The 19,365-nt window shown below is 30.9% G+C and overlaps 2 protein-coding genes and 1 non-coding gene across 3 annotated transcripts; 1 reads left to right on the plus strand and 2 right to left on the minus strand.

Moving 5' to 3' along the window:
- Positions 1–449: 449 nt before the first annotated feature.
- Positions 450–1,295, minus strand: LOC140878244 (protein BIG GRAIN 1-like E). The gene has a single exon (XM_073281847.1). The coding sequence runs from the start codon at positions 1,293–1,295 to the stop codon at positions 450–452; it is 846 nt and encodes a 281-aa protein (XP_073137948.1).
- An 8,623-nt stretch (positions 1,296–9,918) lies between these two features.
- TRNAI-AAU (transfer RNA isoleucine (anticodon AAU)) lies at positions 9,919–9,992 on the minus strand. Its single transcript has one exon. It is a non-coding gene; the product is annotated as a tRNA-Ile (tRNA).
- A 3,478-nt stretch (positions 9,993–13,470) lies between these two features.
- On the plus strand, positions 13,471–17,896 carry LOC140883802 (agamous-like MADS-box protein AP1). The gene is made up of 8 exons (XM_073290390.1): positions 13,471–13,738; positions 16,417–16,495; positions 16,671–16,735; positions 16,960–17,059; positions 17,203–17,244; positions 17,346–17,387; positions 17,479–17,576; positions 17,721–17,896. Exons 1-8 carry the CDS (start codon positions 13,554–13,556, stop codon positions 17,851–17,853), a joined length of 744 nt encoding a protein of 247 aa, XP_073146491.1. The 5' UTR covers positions 13,471–13,553; the 3' UTR covers positions 17,854–17,896.
- Positions 17,897–19,365: the final 1,469 nt, after the last annotated feature.

Below are 19,365 nucleotides of genomic sequence, written 5' to 3' on the forward strand. Positions count from 1 at the left end.
ATTCAAACATTAATCCACACCGTATGCCAATATAAATGCTAATAATAATAAAAAAAAAATTAAAAAAGAAACAAATGTGGCCTTGTGTATACAAAATTAAATAAAAAAAATATCCCCACACTCGAGCCTGATAAAGAAAGGAATTATATATGGACCAACGTAGGCTTAACATAATTAATTATCGAAAAATGATAGATGTACACCTTGTAATATTGTACATTTTGGTTTACACACTTACTTAAAATTTTTTTAATTTTCCTCATTAATTGCAAAATACACATGATAAGAAATAAATATCTAGTTGATCAAGGAAAGTTTTATAATTAATAAAGAAGGGTGTAAACCAAAAAGTACACCGAGTTGTACATCTAGCATTACTCATAATTAGCAATGACTACTAACAATAATCCAAATAATTTACGCTGTTGCAGTGCTGGAAATTAACACACTTATATTTTCTTGATCCTATCCATCTGAGTTGTTTCATAAACAGGCAAACCAGTACTGCTCGAACAAATATCCAAATCGTAATTTGGTAAATCAAACAGATCGGAACTTGAATCGCTATCTCCGCCATGGCTGAATTTTCGAAATTGTTCCTCATGTCCTTCCGATGATGAATATAAATTTTCAACCCAATTATAATTCCCGTTTCTTGCAACTTTTGCGGAAGACCCATTTCTGCATATGAGTTTCTCATCCGACGGCCAGGCGTAATTTTCGTCCGACGACGTTTTGGGCACAGGAATCGCATGCTGGAGGGGATCAGAAAAGCTTCTGAATTCTTTGCATGATGATTTCGTGGGAGCGTTTGCATGAACATGAGGAGGAGTCGTGAAACCGGAACTTGAAGTTGAATAAATAGATTTCGAATCAACAGCAGAGTTTTTCGTGACTGGAAAATAGCCGCCACCCGATTTCAATTTCTTCTTCTTCTTCTTCACAGATTTCTGATTGAATAAAGAGTTCAAGAAACTGGCTATCCTTGCTCCCGGAGAGCTCGGCTGTCTGTATTTCTTCTTTTCTTTCGTTTGCGTTTCGGTGATCATCCTGTGATTGATCTGTGGAGTAATATTTTTTATACTGCTTTGCGGCAAGTCTAGGCTCATCCGTCTAACAATTTCTTTTACGGGATTTTGTCTAAGATTTGGAGAATTGTAGTAACCTGGATGATGATCAGTTTCATTGGCGCCGGAGAAGTACTGCGTCGCCTCGAAGACGTCGAGCTCCCCGGAATAGTTCCTCCATTGGAGTGAAATATTCTTGCTGAATCCTGGATGGTCTGTTACAGACATGGTTTCGTTTATCATATGTGGGAGCTAGAGAGTATTTTGAAATGATTGAAAATAATATGCTCTAAATTAAAGGGTCCTTTTATAGCGATATATGCATTATACAATTACGTAAGCTTGTGTTTAATTTGACACGGTGAGCATCTAACGTGGTATTTATGTGAACACTGAGTATGGTTGAGATGACATAGTTCTATACGTGAAATAAGTACTGGATGTTACGTCAACAAATTTTTATACATATGTCATTGAGTAACATTCCAGTGAGATGCGGTTTCATCCGTGAGATGAGTCAATCTTGCTCATATTTATAATAATAAGTGATATTTTTGGCATAAAATATAATATTTTTTAATGGATAACTCATATAAGAGATTCGTCTAAAAAAAATGACCCTTAAGACCGTCTCATAGGAGTTTTTGTCTATATCATAATAGGTGCTCATCACATCAAAATTGTATAAGTATATCAATAATTTTAATTTTCCTGTAGCTATATATATTCTTATTAGTACATACATTTTTTGTTTAAATTATTGGCCAAGAAAGAGAACGCTATTCAAATCAAACTAAGGTAGTGTTTATAAACATTAAAAATAGGAGAAATTACTTTTTTGATCTCGTATGTTTGTTATTTTGTGATTTCGGTTCTCTATATTTTCATATTTCTGTTTTAGTCTGGTATCTTTTTTTTTTTTTTTTTTGCAATTTTAGTTATTTTTTCCAATGTGGCACAAATGTAGTGCAGATGTGGAGCTGACATGTATAGTACTTCAAATAAGCATTTTAGAAGAAAATAACTAAAATTGCCAAAAATCGGATCATGCAGAACTAAAACTGAAATATAAAAATATATATAAATGATCGAAATTGCAAAATGTATACATGACTAAAATTGCATTTTTCCCTTAAAAATAAGGCATTACCTAACTAAGATAGTGTTGGAAAATAATTAAGAAAAATGGTCTATGTTCGGTCCATTAACATCATGACTGGACTTGGATAAAAAAAAACATCATGACTGGACCTAGTTCCGTCATATTTAATCAATTCTTATTTGTTTGATGGATTATAAAATAAATAAAAGCTAGTTTATGCAATAGATTGGTCAACACAAGAGGCATGGCGTCAAATGAAACAACTTTTTTTTTTCTTTTTTTTTTCCTTTTCCTTTTTCTTTTTGAAATCCAAATTAAAGGATATATGTATGTAGTGTTTCTTAGGGTGCAAAGAATGCTGTGCTTCCTTGGATTCTCTTCCTTAATTATATGGTGGGGATTAAATTATCCTTCAAGTGGTGTTGGCATGATTATGTGTTATTTATACAATTCACGTTTTTTTTCCTTTTAACAAAAAAGGATCTTGTAGAAATAAATTAATAAGAGGCGACGCAAAAATAAAATAAAATAAAATAGTGATATAATTAAATAATTAACTTAATTGTTCGAATCGTGTATCCACTTTGAAATTGATCTTTGATAATTAAATAATTTAACTTGATTGTTCGTAATATGAGCTTTTTTTTCTTTTTTTACATAGTCGTGTTATTGATCAATTTGTATTTTTAGTTCAGTAACTTATATATTTTTCCTAATTTCAGTCATTTTTTTTACGAAAAATTTAAATTGAACACCGGAAATTGTCTGGCTGGAGGATAGGTATATATACTGAGTTGGATAATAAATTGGGGGGTTTTGGTTTTTAGTGGTAAAATAACCTATGTAATAAAAAAATTAAAATCCTCATGATCTTAAAAATAAAATTAATTAAAACCCATGAAACTGTCTCGTAGAAAAATTATCCAATAAATTAATAATTCAATTACCGACTATGTCTGGCACATGTGACATGTTACTAATATATATATAGCAGATATTTTTTCGTAAGACCTTCTTCATGGCATAGACTAACATGAACGGAAAGAATAGTTAGGGTTCCTATTTGGGTTTAACAAGAACTCGTGCCATTTTCAGGAACATGCCGATACATTATTACACACGTATGACGTATATATGTACTTATATATGTATATATATATATATATATATATATATATATATATATCATGAAAAGGATCAATATTTGTCAATGAAAAAATTACAGATAAATAAGCAGATATTCACTCGTATTCTTTGTGTGACGAGGTCGACCACTGTCCACTCATGTCACCTCTTTATCTATATAATATAATCTCGTGTGATGATGCATATTTTTGTAAATCAATAGTTAACCTCATTGACACCTGGACACGGTTAATTGGTGCAAAGGAAGAAAGCCATATATTTACTTTTTAAAATTTTATTTTTACTGTTTAGACGGTCGTTTTTTCAATTTTAGCTTGTTATTTTTTTTTATTATAATATCGTTTTTTTAATGTGATAGTGATATGACACTTGCATGCATGTACAGTATCATATGAGCACCGGAAGTTTTAATGTCGAAAAATGACTCTAATTAGAGTAAATTTGGACAATATATTAGATCCAAACAATAAAAGAATGAACGTAGGTTACAAAAATTGTACCTTGATGAATAAAATATAAGAATTATGGAGAAATTAAAACGGCGAGAATAATGTGTATGCTGATACTGGAGTTGGATGTTTCCTTTGGATATAAATAATATATGCATGCCTTTGTCGTTAGTTAAGAAGTGCGCTTTCAGATGCAACTCCCGCAGTTTATGATGATGGTGAACACGATTTGACAATAGTTTGGTGCTACACCATCGACCATGACAGCACATCCACAAAATCTTTTCCTAAATTTTGGTTCCATTCAGATTTTTTCGGAAATAATGACAAATATATATATATATAACTATTATTAAATTTAAACCCTTTTGATGGTTTCTTCATGAAGCATTTTTAAAAATTTCACTTACATTTTTTAACTATTCGATACATAATATATAAATATAATGTTCACGTATAACGTGTGGATAGATGACTAGTATTAATTGAGTGGGGAAAATTGCTTTTTTGGTCCTGTATGTTTGTCACTTTGCGATTTTGGTCCTTTATATTTTCAGATTGCAGTTTTAGTCCGCTATCTTTATTTTTTTGGCAATTTTAGTCCTTTTTCCGATGTGGCGCTGACGTGGCACAAATTCAATGCTGATGTGGAGCTGACGTGTACAGTGCCACGTCAGCATTTTCGAAGAAAAAGGACCGAAATTGCCAAAAATCGAAACATACAGGACTAAAACTGAAATGTGAAAACATAAAGGACCAAAATCGCAAAGTGACAAACATACAGGACTAAATTTGCAATTTTCCCTAATTGAGTGTGACATACATGTGTGTGAGCTATAAAAAAAAAGAAGAAAAAAATGTGTTTTTTTTGGTTAATTTTAAAATGAAATTTATCAATTTTTATGATAAAAGATATGATGGAAAGAGATATGTTAGTAAAAGATAATATAGTAAAAATATATTTAGTCTGATGAGATGGATGATGCTTTAGGGAACCATAAAATTATACCATAACGTCATTTTAGCAAAGGTTACCATGTCTTATTAATTATAGTAATGTGTATGTGAGTGTATATATATATAGTTTTACTATGCTGCCCACCTATCATTTCCACCAACGATGTATCAATATTCTATTGGATGTGATAAAAATGTGATAAATAGTAGGTCCAATAGAATAATATCACATCATTGGTGGGCATGATAGGTGGGCAACATAGTAAAAACTATATATGAGTTATGCTATGTTGCCCACCTCCATGCCCACCTATGAGGTGGCAATCATCCAATGGATGAGGTGAATCATATATAAATGGTTCATCCAATGGATGAGTGCTACCTCATAGGTGGGCACGGAAAGTGGACATCATAACAAAATTATATATATAGAGTTCTTTTATGGTGCCCAACACTATATGCCCACTTCATGCCCACCATGTACAATAGATGAGTTGACCGGTACAATAGATGAGCTCATCTATTGTACATGGTGGGCATGAAGTGGGCATATAGTGTTGGGCACCATAAAAGAACTCTATATATATATATATATATATATATATATATATATATATAGTTTCGATTACATGGGCAACCATCATGAGCAACTACGTGAGCAACATCTGACGTGACAATCACTCATTGAATGTACAAGGTGTCACGTCAGCTGTTGCTCACGTAGTTGCCCATGGTGGTTGTCCATGTGATCGAAACATTATATATATATATATATATATATATATATATATATATATATATATAGCAACCCCCGTGAGCACACATGTGAGTATCGGCTGAAGTGACATCATGCACATTCAATAGCTGAATGACACATCAGCAGGTGCTCACATGAGTGCTCACGGTGGTACGAGTATATTATTTATTTATTTTTACAATTGTTGATGCCATGTGATTTTCAATTTTATTAGATTTCTGGATTGACTAAAAAAATAAGGGAAATGTTACATGTACATGAAAGGTTACACATTGGGTTACACACTACACATGAAATTACAAAATTATCCCTCTACTTTATTTGAAAAAATTCTTTCCAAAATACATCAAGGATATTTATGTAATGTCAAGTGTAACGTGTAACTCATCGTGTAACCCTCTGTGTACATGTAGTATCACCCAATAAACAATGAAATGTTTGGGTGATTTTCTTTCCTAATTATTGTTTAAATAACTAAGTTAACAGGCTGAATCACGTTAAACAAATACTATTAGTTCACTAAGAAAGTATATCGAGCGGCGTGAAAACAGTATATTTGGTTAGTTATTAATGAAAATGAAGCATAAATATACATATATCATCTCAAAATCACCAATATGCATAATGACATAATAAAAAAAAATTTATAGGCTGGGGTATCTCCGAGATTGAGGCATCCTAACTCACTCCATTTATCATCTCAAAATCACCAAAGAGCTTAATTATATTATTGCAATATCGGTTTATATATAAATTATTTTGATAATAATTAATAACATATATTTCTTTTGTTATTTTTTGTTTCATCTTTATATTTCATGGATATATTATTATCTCAATCATATGATCACTTCTCCTTTTTTCAACTCTGTAAGTTACACATGCACATTAATTCAGACATTCTCATGAAACTCTAATTTTTTTTAAAAAAATATTATATATCCGTAATTTGACAAATATAAGAAAATTCAAATTTGGTCTTGTATGTTTGTTACTTTGTAATTTTGGTCCTTTATGTTTTCATATTTCAGTTTTAGTCCTGCATGTTCTAATTTTTGGCAATTTCGATCCTTTTTATTCGAAAATGCTTACGTGGCACCGTACATGTCAGCTCCACATCAGCACTGAATTGTTGGCACGTCAGTGTCACATCGAAAAAAGGACTAAAATTGCCAAAAAAATAAAAAATAGCGGACTAAAACTGAAATCTGAAAATACAAAGGACTGAAATCTCAAAGTAATTAACAAACATACAGGACCAAAAAAGCAATTTTCCTCGACAAATATATATAGTCTTACAAAAGCAAGCACACGAGCTTAATTAAGAAACTATTAATCACTCACAATAGGGGACAAATCAAACATCTCATTAGGTTGAGTCGATAAACATGGATAACAGACATAATTATGTCAATGAAAGATTTCAAATTAAACACAGATTTATTTTGAGTTTATATGGACGTAACACCAACGATGTCACGTACGTACCTAAGCTTTGTCCGAAGCCCACATTCGTAAATAAAATTTATTTACCATACAGTACACCGAGGCCACGGCCCACGTGTTTTGGCCCATGAATTGACCGGCCAATGGCGGGCGGACATGTGTCGTTATCAAGTTAAATTTGCCACCTTTGCTGTCTTCATCTTCTCCATACCCCCATGCAACCTAATCTTGGTAGGATACACAGAGCATGTTTGGTTGCTATCTTTACCTTTGAACCATGCATTTAAAGTTGAGTTTTATGGCCAATGTTTTCCCTTTAGTCCCATCTCTTTGCCCTAAGTTTCAATATTTCTTGTTCCCTTTTACACTAATAATTTCAATACTTTTTGTCATGTCATATATACCATACACATGATACAATATTCTGTATTACGTTCAGTAGTCTTCTTATTGTGTGTGTGTATATATATATATATACATGAAGACACACTAATAACATTTATCTATAATATTTTCGCAACATTAATATAAAGGATATATTCTTTGTTTTGCCATGCACAATGGAAATTTTAGACCAAAACTCACAAATTATTTATAAAAAAAAATGAGAGGTGAAATGAACTAATATATAATATGTTCAAGATAAAATTACATTTATGTACCATGATTCTTGATAGAAATGAGGCTCTATGTGAAGTGTGTAATATATATGGGACCAATATTATACAACTAATTCCGAGACACTTGTGGGAATGAGCCAAAAGTGTCTCTCAATCAAAAAGGCTACGGAAGTTGCATTTTTTTTAAAAAAAAATTCATCTACATTGTTAGGTCTACTTAATCATGAACGACCTAACACTCTAGGGAAAGCAAGGAATTATAGGCGTTATTCACATGGCTAGCTCTTGAATCTTGAGTGGACAAATTTTCTATCATTCTACTCCAAAACCAGTTATTAAAAAATGTCTTTTTCATTTTACTTTTTTTCCACTATTGATTTTGATCTGAAATTAACATAAATATACTAGGATAAGATTTGACACCAACCATCCTCTCTTATCTTCATCATCATGCAAGCACACTTTCAATATCTACCACATCATATTAGGATAGGGAAGTGCGTGTGTATATATATATATATATATATATATATATATATATATATATATATGTGTGTGTGTGTGTGTGTGTGTGTGTGTGTGCATTTCAATTTTCAAATAATAAAGAAATGGGGGTGCATGTAAATTGTAAGGACAGCACACTCAATTCTCAAGGATTGAGATATGGATATGATACATATAATCATTTAAGTTGGTTAATATATAATGTATGTTAATTTACTATCTGTTTTTTATTTTTAAAAAAATTTATATCTTATTCTTGACTTATAAAGCATGAAGAAGGAGAGAATTTCTTAAAAAACAAATACTACAGACTAGGGGCGCAAACGAGCCGAACTTACTCGCGAGTAACTTGTGAATAGCTCGGTCAAAGCTCGACTTGAGCTCGATTTGACTGAGCTCGAGTAGCTCGAACATCCATCGAGCTCGAGCTCGAGCTTTAAATATCCGTGTTCGAGTAGCTCGCGAGCTACTCGATAACACATAAATATATATATATATATATAATATAATATATATATATATAAATATTATATTATATTTATTTATTTATTAATATATCATTTATTCATATATATATATATATAAAATTTTCGCGCTCGAGCTCGAGTACTCGAATTATATACGAGCTCGAACACGAATTTACTACTCGATCGAGCTCAAGTAGTTAAATATGAGTCGAGCTCGAGCTCGAGTAGTGTGCTACTCGACTCGGCTCGACTCGATTACACCCCTACTACAGACAATACATTGATGCATCGTGAAGCATTAATTAATAAAAAGGAAAAATATTTTTTTTTGGTTTTTTAATTTGTCCATTTTTTTCTTATTTTGGTCCATGGATTAAATTTTTAAAATTATTTTTTGGTATACTAACTTGGTCCGATTCCCGAGATGACATGCATACGTCAAAATTTTTTGATACCACATCATCTTTTTACTGTGACTCATAATTATTTTTCGATCGATACTATATTAGCAATTAGACTAAAATAGTAAAAAAAAAAAAAAAATTAGTGTATGATCAAAATTTTTTTTGAAAAGATAATGAAGTAAAAAAAGTGAATAAGTTATAATAAAATAATTTTTTCCCTGATTAAAATTAAATGTCTGACAAGGGTTAAAGATAAAATACTAAAAAAATATTTAGTGGATCTCCAAAATACCATAACTTCGTGTCCCAAAAATGAGCACGATACATCACTCTCATAAAGAGACCAACTTTAGCACTTTTTAATTGTCACAACGTGGAATCACATAAAAAGTACCTTTTACAATTCTGCATTCTAAATTATGAAAATAAAAAAAAGGTTATTTAATTATCCCCTCTTATATTTAACGGATTATATCGTACCAAGCCCTATCCAAACAAATTTAAGCGACGTGGGGAAAACTTTCAGAAAAATCCTATTCATTCATTTAAAATTCATTATTTTAATTATTTTATTGTGAAAAACTATTATGTCGATATATCGAATTGACCATACTTTAAAATTGATGTTTTTAATAGTAGTAATTCTTCTATGCTGGCCCATATTTATATAAATTTTATTTGGTGTACATGTACTTTTTTATTTTCATGATTGGTTTATATATCAAACAAATATATTACATAATACATATATACAATAATTATTATTTTTTGAACCATGATCAAAAAAAAATTTTAGGTTTGAAATATATATTTTTTTATTATAAAAAATTTATAACATTTATTTATGTTTGAATATTTGCGATCAGTTTGAAAATTCTTGTAGGATAGCAGAGAAGCCCAATAAAAAATGGTCCAATACAAAGCCGAACCCTAAATAATTTGTAGGGCCGGATAAGGCAGTTACGGGCCAAGACTTTCAGAAGCCCAAAAAATTACTAATGGCCCATGCAGGTCTCGAACCTGCGACCTTCGCGTTATTAGCACGACGCTCTAACCAACTGAGCTAATGGGCCGACATGTTAAATGTTTGAATTAATAATATAATTAACATACAAAAGTCTTCATAATAAGGCAATGTGCATTCCAAATTTGAATTAAAAAAATTGAAATGGATTGAAGCACGATAAGATAAAGGAAAGGTATATTTTTGGAAGTAAAAAAAGTATCTAACCATGACATTAGAGTAGTTTTTATAAAGTACTCGATTTAATTTAATACTAGTAAATCGTGGCACACAATTTATTAATGGTATAGTTAAAAAGATATATTTGGCATAATAAATTTTTTTAAAAAAGAAATAAAATCGTATTAATAATTGCATTGCTCAATAATATTATTTTATTGTGTAAACACAATAATTGAGTGAGGGGAAAATCGAAAATGGGTTCCGATCGAAATTAATGGATGCATGTATAACATTTTCAAATTAACTAAACCTTAATTAGGCATCCCAGTTTCATAAATTTTGCTGCCAACCTAGAACTAATATTTAATTCCCCTGTAAATTTTAATTCAATAATAATCAAATAATGGAGCGGGTGCCATTTTAATTTTTTAAAACCATTACTTTTTTGCAATACTAATTTGTACCATGCGCGCACTATTGAAATACAAAAGTAGCTAGCTAGTCATAAATTACATGTACACCAACGGGGATATTGTACATAAACACGCATATTGTGCAACAAGAGGAAATTAAAGGGATAAATTAGTTATATTTAATTTATAAATTTTACGAGGAGAAACAGAAAGCGATCGAGATCATGAAATCCCATTTTTATTGGTTTTTTTTTTTTTTTTATAAAAAAAATGTGCCTTTGTGAAAATGGCTTTGCATCATTGCATGCAAACATGACATGTTAATACTTTTGTGCGTAATGATCAATGTGGCACTGGCACCAGGAGAAATATATCACAATATATATACATACGTATACATATACTACTCTGAATGAATTAATTTTCCAAATAAATGTGAATCGTGTAAATCATGCATATAATATATATAATAATAATATCGTTGATTATGCACAGACAATTGGGTTGTTATCTCATGAATATATGGAACTCATTAAATGATTGGTTCTAAGCCATTGAATGAGAGAGAGAGAGAGAGAGAGAGAGAGAGGGCCTGGTGGCCAGTTGAGAGGATTGATCGCATTTTAATTTCTTGAATTCTGATCCGAAATATGGATGCATTTTGTACCCCGAATTATCGAGATATCGATATACAGATATTTTTTCGGTATAGCGAATTCTTTTCGATATTTGTACGATATCAATATTGATTTTTTTCCGTACCAAAATTTCGAAATTTCGGTATCGGCAACGATTTAAATTTTTTTTCATACCGATATTTTTGATACAATATACCGAAAACCCACCCCTATATGCATGTACTCCTCTTGTATATATAACCAAATATAGAAATTAATTTTCTATTTTAAACAAGTATAGAAATTAATTTATTGTATTTAATTTTCTATTTTACTCTTATTTAAAGAAGAATTTAATAGAATAAAATAATTGTACAAATTAATTAATGATATTAATTGAATAATTAAGGGTAAATTGGTATTAAAAAAATAGGAGAGAAAACATAAATATGGAACCAGACTTTGGAACAAATGAAATTAATAGAAAATTTAACCTAAATGAGTGGGATGAAAATAATATGATTTACACGATATTATATTATATTATATTCTAGTATATATGTGTGTATATACATACATACAAATTGAAACTAGCTCCATTTAATTTGAGCTTTCTTATCTATACATACTCAAATTAAACCAGCTGCATAACATATGATCCCAGTATTTAGTAAATTGAAAACATATATAGTCAGACAAATATAGAGATGATTTCAATACCACTTTTTGCTATCATTTCGCCTGTTGAAGATGCATGTTTTAATTTCCTTCGAGATACTATTATGTCTATACATATTTTTATTCATAAATATATCATGTGGAGCTATCTTAATTTCTGCCCTCTGCATGCGCATTATTTATTTCCCATTTTTCTTGAGGATTTTATATACCGATAATATAGTCAAATAAAACAGTTAACTGATCGAATCATGAAAATTCAAGGGATGCGAGACTATCAGCTTTGAGTCTCTGTAGACATCACTCATACGAACTCTCAAAGTGAAGCAGTGGATCGTCACCTCCAGAATATGTGTGGAAATGAGAGTGTCGGCTAATTAAAAATTACTTCAAGAAGGTCTTGCATCAAAAACTTGGACGACAAAGGGAGGTCGTGTATTTAACAACCATCTCACGAATCTTTATCTGTTAAACGAGTCAATCATGTCCGCTTCACAAAATTTACCCGCGAGACCGTCTCATGTGAGATTTTGTGCTTAACATATCAGGCAATAACTACAAATTTATGTAGCATAACAGAATGGAAATTCAAACATTACAGCACCAAGTTTTGATAACACTAGGGCCGAACCCTATCTATTGGCATTCATTGGACTTCAATTCCGACTGCCAATTGATCTCCTGTGGCAGCCGATAATAATTCGTGTAATAAAAAGGCCTCATCTTCCATACGGCCCCCGCCCTCAAACTCTCCTAATTAATTCATCGGTGGGGACAGTTGCATTCAATTTTGTCAGCCCAAATATAATTAATTTGTGAACAGTATTATAATTCAACCAATTGATATTTATGTACATATATAGTCCTGAGCTTTTGTAACATGAAAAAATAATTAATGTCATAAATGCTCTTAATAAATATTAGAGCAAAAGTGTTATAGAACAACATTTAATAATTGAATCTAAATGTAGTATATGATAATTGAACACTCTTGGCTAACTAGTTTACTTACCTAACGAACTAGCATTAAAGAGATCGAAGAGTTAAGGTTTGTTAAATAAACAAATTAACAAAGTTTACTTATAGGTTTTTTTTTTGTTTGCATTCATCTCCTCTAATTAAAATATCTGAAACTTTAATTATCTCCTTTGTTAGGAAGATGAGTTAAAAAAGAAAACCGGTTAACTTGGATTATTGCAGCAAAAGCATGTGATATTATAAAAGCAAAATAAAGGTTTTAAAAAATCTTTAAGCTCATTTTTGTGATATAATATAATATATATAAATTACAAAACGATCATTTATAAACAATGTTTGTTTTTTTTTTTTTTTAAAAAAACAAATTTATGTCTGTGCTCAAACTTTTTAAACTGGGCATGAAGAAGTGTGATCCCCTCGAAACCCACAAGGCAAAAACCATATCCCACGAGCACTTGGAACCAATCACAAGTCGACAACACATCCTTAAAAACCACCTGGTTTTTCCCAAGGTGGTTTCAGGATTCATACCTCCATTCCATAAGTGTAGGTGCTTTATGAGACAAGTTGCCCCATAAAAGCACATTTTTTCACCAAAAAGAAACAATGCCAATGATAAATACCTTCAAAAGTTCCTCCCTGCAAATTAAAAATTTGCTAGGAGAGAAATAAATAAAGGGTCAGTTTCCTTATAAGCAGTAAAAAGGAAATCCAGTTTCCATTTTTTGTTCGATTTTTGAAGTTTGGGAGAAGAATAATTAAATGGGGAGAGGGAAAGTACAACTTAAGAAGATAGAAAACAAGATTAACAGACAGGTGACTTTCTCAAAGAGGAGAAGTGGTTTGGTTAAAAAAGCTCAAGAAATCTCTGTTCTCTGTGATGCTGATGTTGCTTTGATTGTCTTCTCTCATAAAGGGAAGCTCTTCGAGTATTCTACCGACTCTAGGTACGTAATTTTACATTTCTTCTAGTATATAAATAAGATCTCATATTTTTCACTTCTTATATATGATCATATATACATTAGGGTTTCCAGCTTGTTCTTCATATTTTTCAAGATTTCCATATTTCTAAACTGAAAGATGGAATTTTTAACTTTTTTTTTTTGTTTATATGGAATTTGCATCATGATAAACTTGATTTTTTTTAACACCCCATTAATTTTTTAGTTCCCTACTTTTTTTATGTCTTATAGTATATGGTGAGCGTGGACATATATACGTTGGCATTCATGTTAGTATAAATTTGTTAATCTTTTCGTTTTTCTCTAATGAATATAGAGCGGAAAACATTTTTTCTGCACTTTTATGCAGCACGTACGCGCAGAAGCAAGATTTTGTTGTCTTGGGATTTTTTTCCCGATCTCATAAAGTTTATGAAAGGACAAAACATTTAGCCACATATGATGCCATATAATTTTGATCAGGGTGAAGGGTTTTTCGTGTGCGACCACTAAAATCCGGTATTTTTTAGTGTAAAAAAAACAATAAAACTCGGTACAATGGTCGCACACGACAAACCCTGTATCATAGGATGCAGGTGATCATTACTGTGATGATATATATATATATCCTGCATGTTTTATCCAATGAATAATGAGCAAGATTTTCACGATGTAATTCGATTGGCTAAAATGTAGTGATTTTTAATTTTTTTTTGTTCATGATTTGACAACGAAGGAATTAATCAACTCATAATTTGCGTGGCATTTTGTTTTGCATCTTGGAAATTGTACTTAGTACGAAAAGTTGTCATTTTTCTCGAACAAAATGTGAAGTATATTATAGCGTCGAGGAATCCTCGAAATTTGATAAGAGATGGATGGGATAAAATATGTTTCTTTTTATAAAATTATTTTCGATGAGTAGGAAATCATCTGTGTGTGTCTGTTGGATAATGATATAGAATCTTTCATAATACAGAAATCTGTAACAAGAAATTGAGGAGATAATTATAGAATCTTTTCTCCTCTATGAAAATCTAAGATTTTTCGTGATTTATTAGTAAAGAAAAAGTTATTACCTCCATTTGAAAAAAAAAAATAATAACTCCAGCAGTTCTCCTTTGAGATACGGATCACTATAATTAAGACGGGTCGACCCAATCCACAGGTGAAAGTAATACTTTTTATGCATGGATCGAGTCGTGTAATAGACACATATCACAAAATTGACATATAAGACCGTCTCAAATGAGTTTTGTAAAATTGAAATATTATAACTTATTCCTAAAAAAAAAAAATAATAACCTTCCCAAATTTATTCTTATTTTTCAAAAAAAAAACAAAAATACTAGGTTATTTTACTTACTGACAACACAAATATCGTGGTGGATATAACCTCATTTTCAAATAGATTATCATGACATATTTATTTAATTGAAAAATCTATATTATTTAATGAATGACAAATTAATGTCTAAATTCATATAGAGTGAGAATAGACAGAGCTATCTCAAATTAAAAAATCAACACAAAAAAATACATGAATAATGTTGTGTTTGGTTACAAAAGCCATTTAAAAAAATCACTTAAAAAGTGTTTTTTTAAAAGCTAGAATTTTTAGCTTTTTGGGCTTTTTCTTCTAATTATATTTAAAATTTTAAATAAAAGTATTTTTTCAACATTTATCTAAACACCAAAATGACTACTGTTTTTTAAAATAAAAACACTTAAAAAAGCTGAACTTATTTAAACACTTTTTTAAGCTTCCAGCTTTTGTATTCAAACTTGCCCTAAGACTCAAACTCCTTTCATAATAATAATAATAATACAAGACTCAAACTCTAATTGGCCTAATACAGTAGTCGTCATATCTTGTTACCCGAGATACCAATTTGTGAAGATCAGAACTTTTATTGAATTAATTATAATATCTATAACAAGTTTAAATGTAAAACATTGAGACTATAGTTTTAAGAGACACACGTCCCATAAAATGCAACAAATATAAATCATATGTGTTGTTAGATGTTTTTCAATGATCAGTCTTGTTTAGGTTTTTTTTTTTTAAAAAAATTAAAATATTTATTATATTGATTTTTTCTCAGAATATGAAAATATCGATTGCGTCGTTTTTCCGAGAAACGATTTTTAACTGCTTATCCGATATAGGTTAAAAATCCTTTGTACTGATGCATTTTTCAGTTGGTCTTAGTGATATGTATCGGTTACTAATTAATTCCTAATTTGTAAATAATCACCTTAGGTATTTTCTTTTTTTTTTTTCCCCCATTTTTTTCATCAAACACCTTAGGCATTATCAAATTATAGGGACCAACAGATATTTTATGGGGACTTGTAGTATCTCTTTGATCAGTAAAACTATTTCGTATAGGCGTTTTAAATTCCATGGCTAGCCATATTAATTGTGGCATATATATCACGTCCTGTGTAGTACGTGGAATTCACCAATTCATAATTTCAATTGAATTTTTTTAGTTCTTAATTAGTGTAAACAATTTTTATAAACTTATTGATTTATTTATATCATATATAAAGTACATATATATGTATAGACTAATTTAGAATATTGATACATAGATTAAACTAATTGTATTAAATCATGGCTGAATTCTTCTGGGATATATATGATTCATTTGACATTGGTTCGTATACAATTGTAGCATGGACCGTATCCTGGAGAAGTATGAAAAGTATTCATTTGCTGAGAGACCTTGCGCAGCAAATGTGCCTCAATCGAATGTAAGTACTGATGAACATCACGAAAAAATTCATCTTTGTATTGATAGTTAAAGGACACTTGCCATCCTGTTGATTTTGTCCTATTATTAAAAGCTATATATAATGTTTTATTTTATGCCTTTTTTTACCTATTGAGTTTTTCAGCAACATGAATTGAGCATTTTGAGTTTTGCAGGTAAATTGGACCTCAGAATACAACAAACTTACGGGGAGAATTGAGCTCTTGCAAAGAACTCAAAGGTAAAAGCAAAATTTAAGAAAGATGATATAACTTCTTAATTCCCAAAAAACATGGTCACTAATCAGAGCATCGAGTGGCCAAATTCCTCTAAAACAATTAATTACACGGAAATATTTTTATGATCTAAAAATATATATGGATGAAACTCCCGTATTCTTCATGAGGTAATACTGTGTTATTTTTGCTTATTATTAGGATTTTTTCATTTTCAATTTTTCACCAGGCAATATATGGGAGAAGGTCTGGACTCAATGAACCAGAAAGATCTTCAGAATTTGGAACAGCAGCTCGACTTTGCACTTAAAAACATTCGATCAAGAAAAGTATGTGCATATATATACATAGATCGATATACACACGTACATGATGTATAGTTATTAGTGCATATGTGTGTTTCAATTTTCGTATAATCTGCGGTCAAAATAGCAAGAAACCTGAACTTTATGTATTATGTTTTAATGCATAGAATCAACTCCTTTCCGAGTCAATCTCCGAGCTGCAGCGAAAGGTAATTAAGTTCTTGTCGTAGGTTTCCCCAAATATTTTTCACACTAGGATTCTTTTGTTCTTGTATCATTCACATATATTCTGCGAATGTCTTTGGCGCAGGAGAAAGCAATACAGGACCAAAACAGCGTGCTGGAAAAGAAGGTAATAATCCGACAGTCTCATTTCTTTTTATTTGTTACCTTCAATTAGAACAAAGCACACGTGTTCATCACCACTGTTGATGTCCAAACAGATCAGAGATGCAGAGAAGAAAATAGCAGAGCAGCACCAAAATCATAACGGGACAGTACCCTTGATCTCTGAACCTCAACTTCCTTGCCGAAACATCGGGTAACTATATATACATCTCCGTAGTACAAACATCACAAAATAAGGAACAAGTATATATAAAAACCGTGGTTCGAAGTTGAAATTCTTGTGTATATATATAACTTATGTGTGGCCAACTTGTTGTGTTTGTTTTGGGACATGCAGAAACATGTACAGCGGAGTCAGAGACGGAGACGGAGATGGAGCAAATGAAGCTAGAAGGATCAATACAAATGAACTTGACCTCAATCTTGAATATTCACTATATTCGTGCCATCTTGGATACTTCCGCGCATGAAACGATTAACAAGAAATCGCTAATTACCTTGACTAGTCTATGGTGTTCATGACTGTGCCCCCCAAAAAAAACTAAACTATTGTCTGTATCTGAGGAATTGATTGTACTGTGACTAAAATATTACATGTGCGCGCACGTACTATATATATATTAGTCTATTACCATGTTCTACGTATCGTCGACTCGTGCATGTCTGACTTAGCAGTTAGCACCAAACTAATTGGAGTTTATCAATACTAGAAAAATGGCGTAAGACTTGGGTTAATAACCGAAGTCGTATGACCTTTATTTATCAAAGTAGTGTCACGTGAATTAATAAGGTATGTTTTTACTTCGTTGAATCGCCGAAGTCTTATATGAAAAATTACCGAAGTTTTTGGTCATTTTTTGGAGGCAGAATTGGACCGATGCCGAAGTAAAAACATATATTTTACTTCGCTCATTTCATAATTTACGAAGTTAAATATATACTTATACTTCGGTAGTTAATGATTTTAATAAAGTAAAAACTATGATTATACTTCGGTGTTTATACGAAGTGAAAGATTATGTTTTACTTCTATAATTTCATTTATTACCGAAGTAAAATTCAATCTTTTACTTCCCTTATTAATGAATTACTGAAGCCATAGAATAGCTTTTACTTCATCATTTTCGTTAACAGACCAAGTGATATAATATCTTTTACTTCGTTAATTTCATATATTACCGTAGTAAAATACTTTTTTCTACTTCGTCTATTAATAAAATTGCTGAAGTAATAGAATATGTTTTATCTCGGTATTTTGATTAAAATACGAAGTAGAAGATAATAATTTACTTCGTTTATTCTAAAATTGCCGAAGCAATAGAACACATTTTATAAATTAAAATTTAGATACAATAATGCCATAAATATATATTTGAAACTTAAAAATACACTAATAATTAATAAATCCATCCCAAAACGACACATACATAAATCAACAAGTACTCTATCCACCGAAATAACCCGAAATTATATGCACATATCCACACATATTTTATCAAAACTATACGTCTACATATCCACACGTATTTCCTCAAAAAGAAGTATTATCCCAATTTCAAATGACATATTCAACCACCTTAACATGTACACATCCACACGTATTTCCTCAAAACAAAGTATTATCCCAATTTGAAATAACATATTCAACCACCTACATGCGAGTCTTCATCAAATTGTTCTTGACTGTACGCCTTATTCTTGACGTATCCTGCAAACTGAAATTCAAAAAAAAAAATAGGAATGTCACGGTAAACCAACAAGGCAACTAGTTGCAAACTGAAATCCAAAACAAAGAATAAGCAACCTATTTGGTATGCATGCTGACATGTATTATCAGTTTAATTGTTATGGGTTTTAAAACTTGCCACAAAAAATGTTGTTCAATAATACCTTTGCTGCCAAGATCAGTTCTCAACAATTAAAATTTTGGGGATACCAGAATTTAGGAGACTTGTGTTAGCATTTGATGCTTAATTTATCAA

This window comes from Henckelia pumila, chromosome 2 (assembly GCF_033568475.1).
Source record: "Henckelia pumila isolate YLH828 chromosome 2, ASM3356847v2, whole genome shotgun sequence".
NCBI lineage: Eukaryota > Viridiplantae > Streptophyta > Magnoliopsida > Lamiales > Gesneriaceae > Henckelia > Henckelia pumila.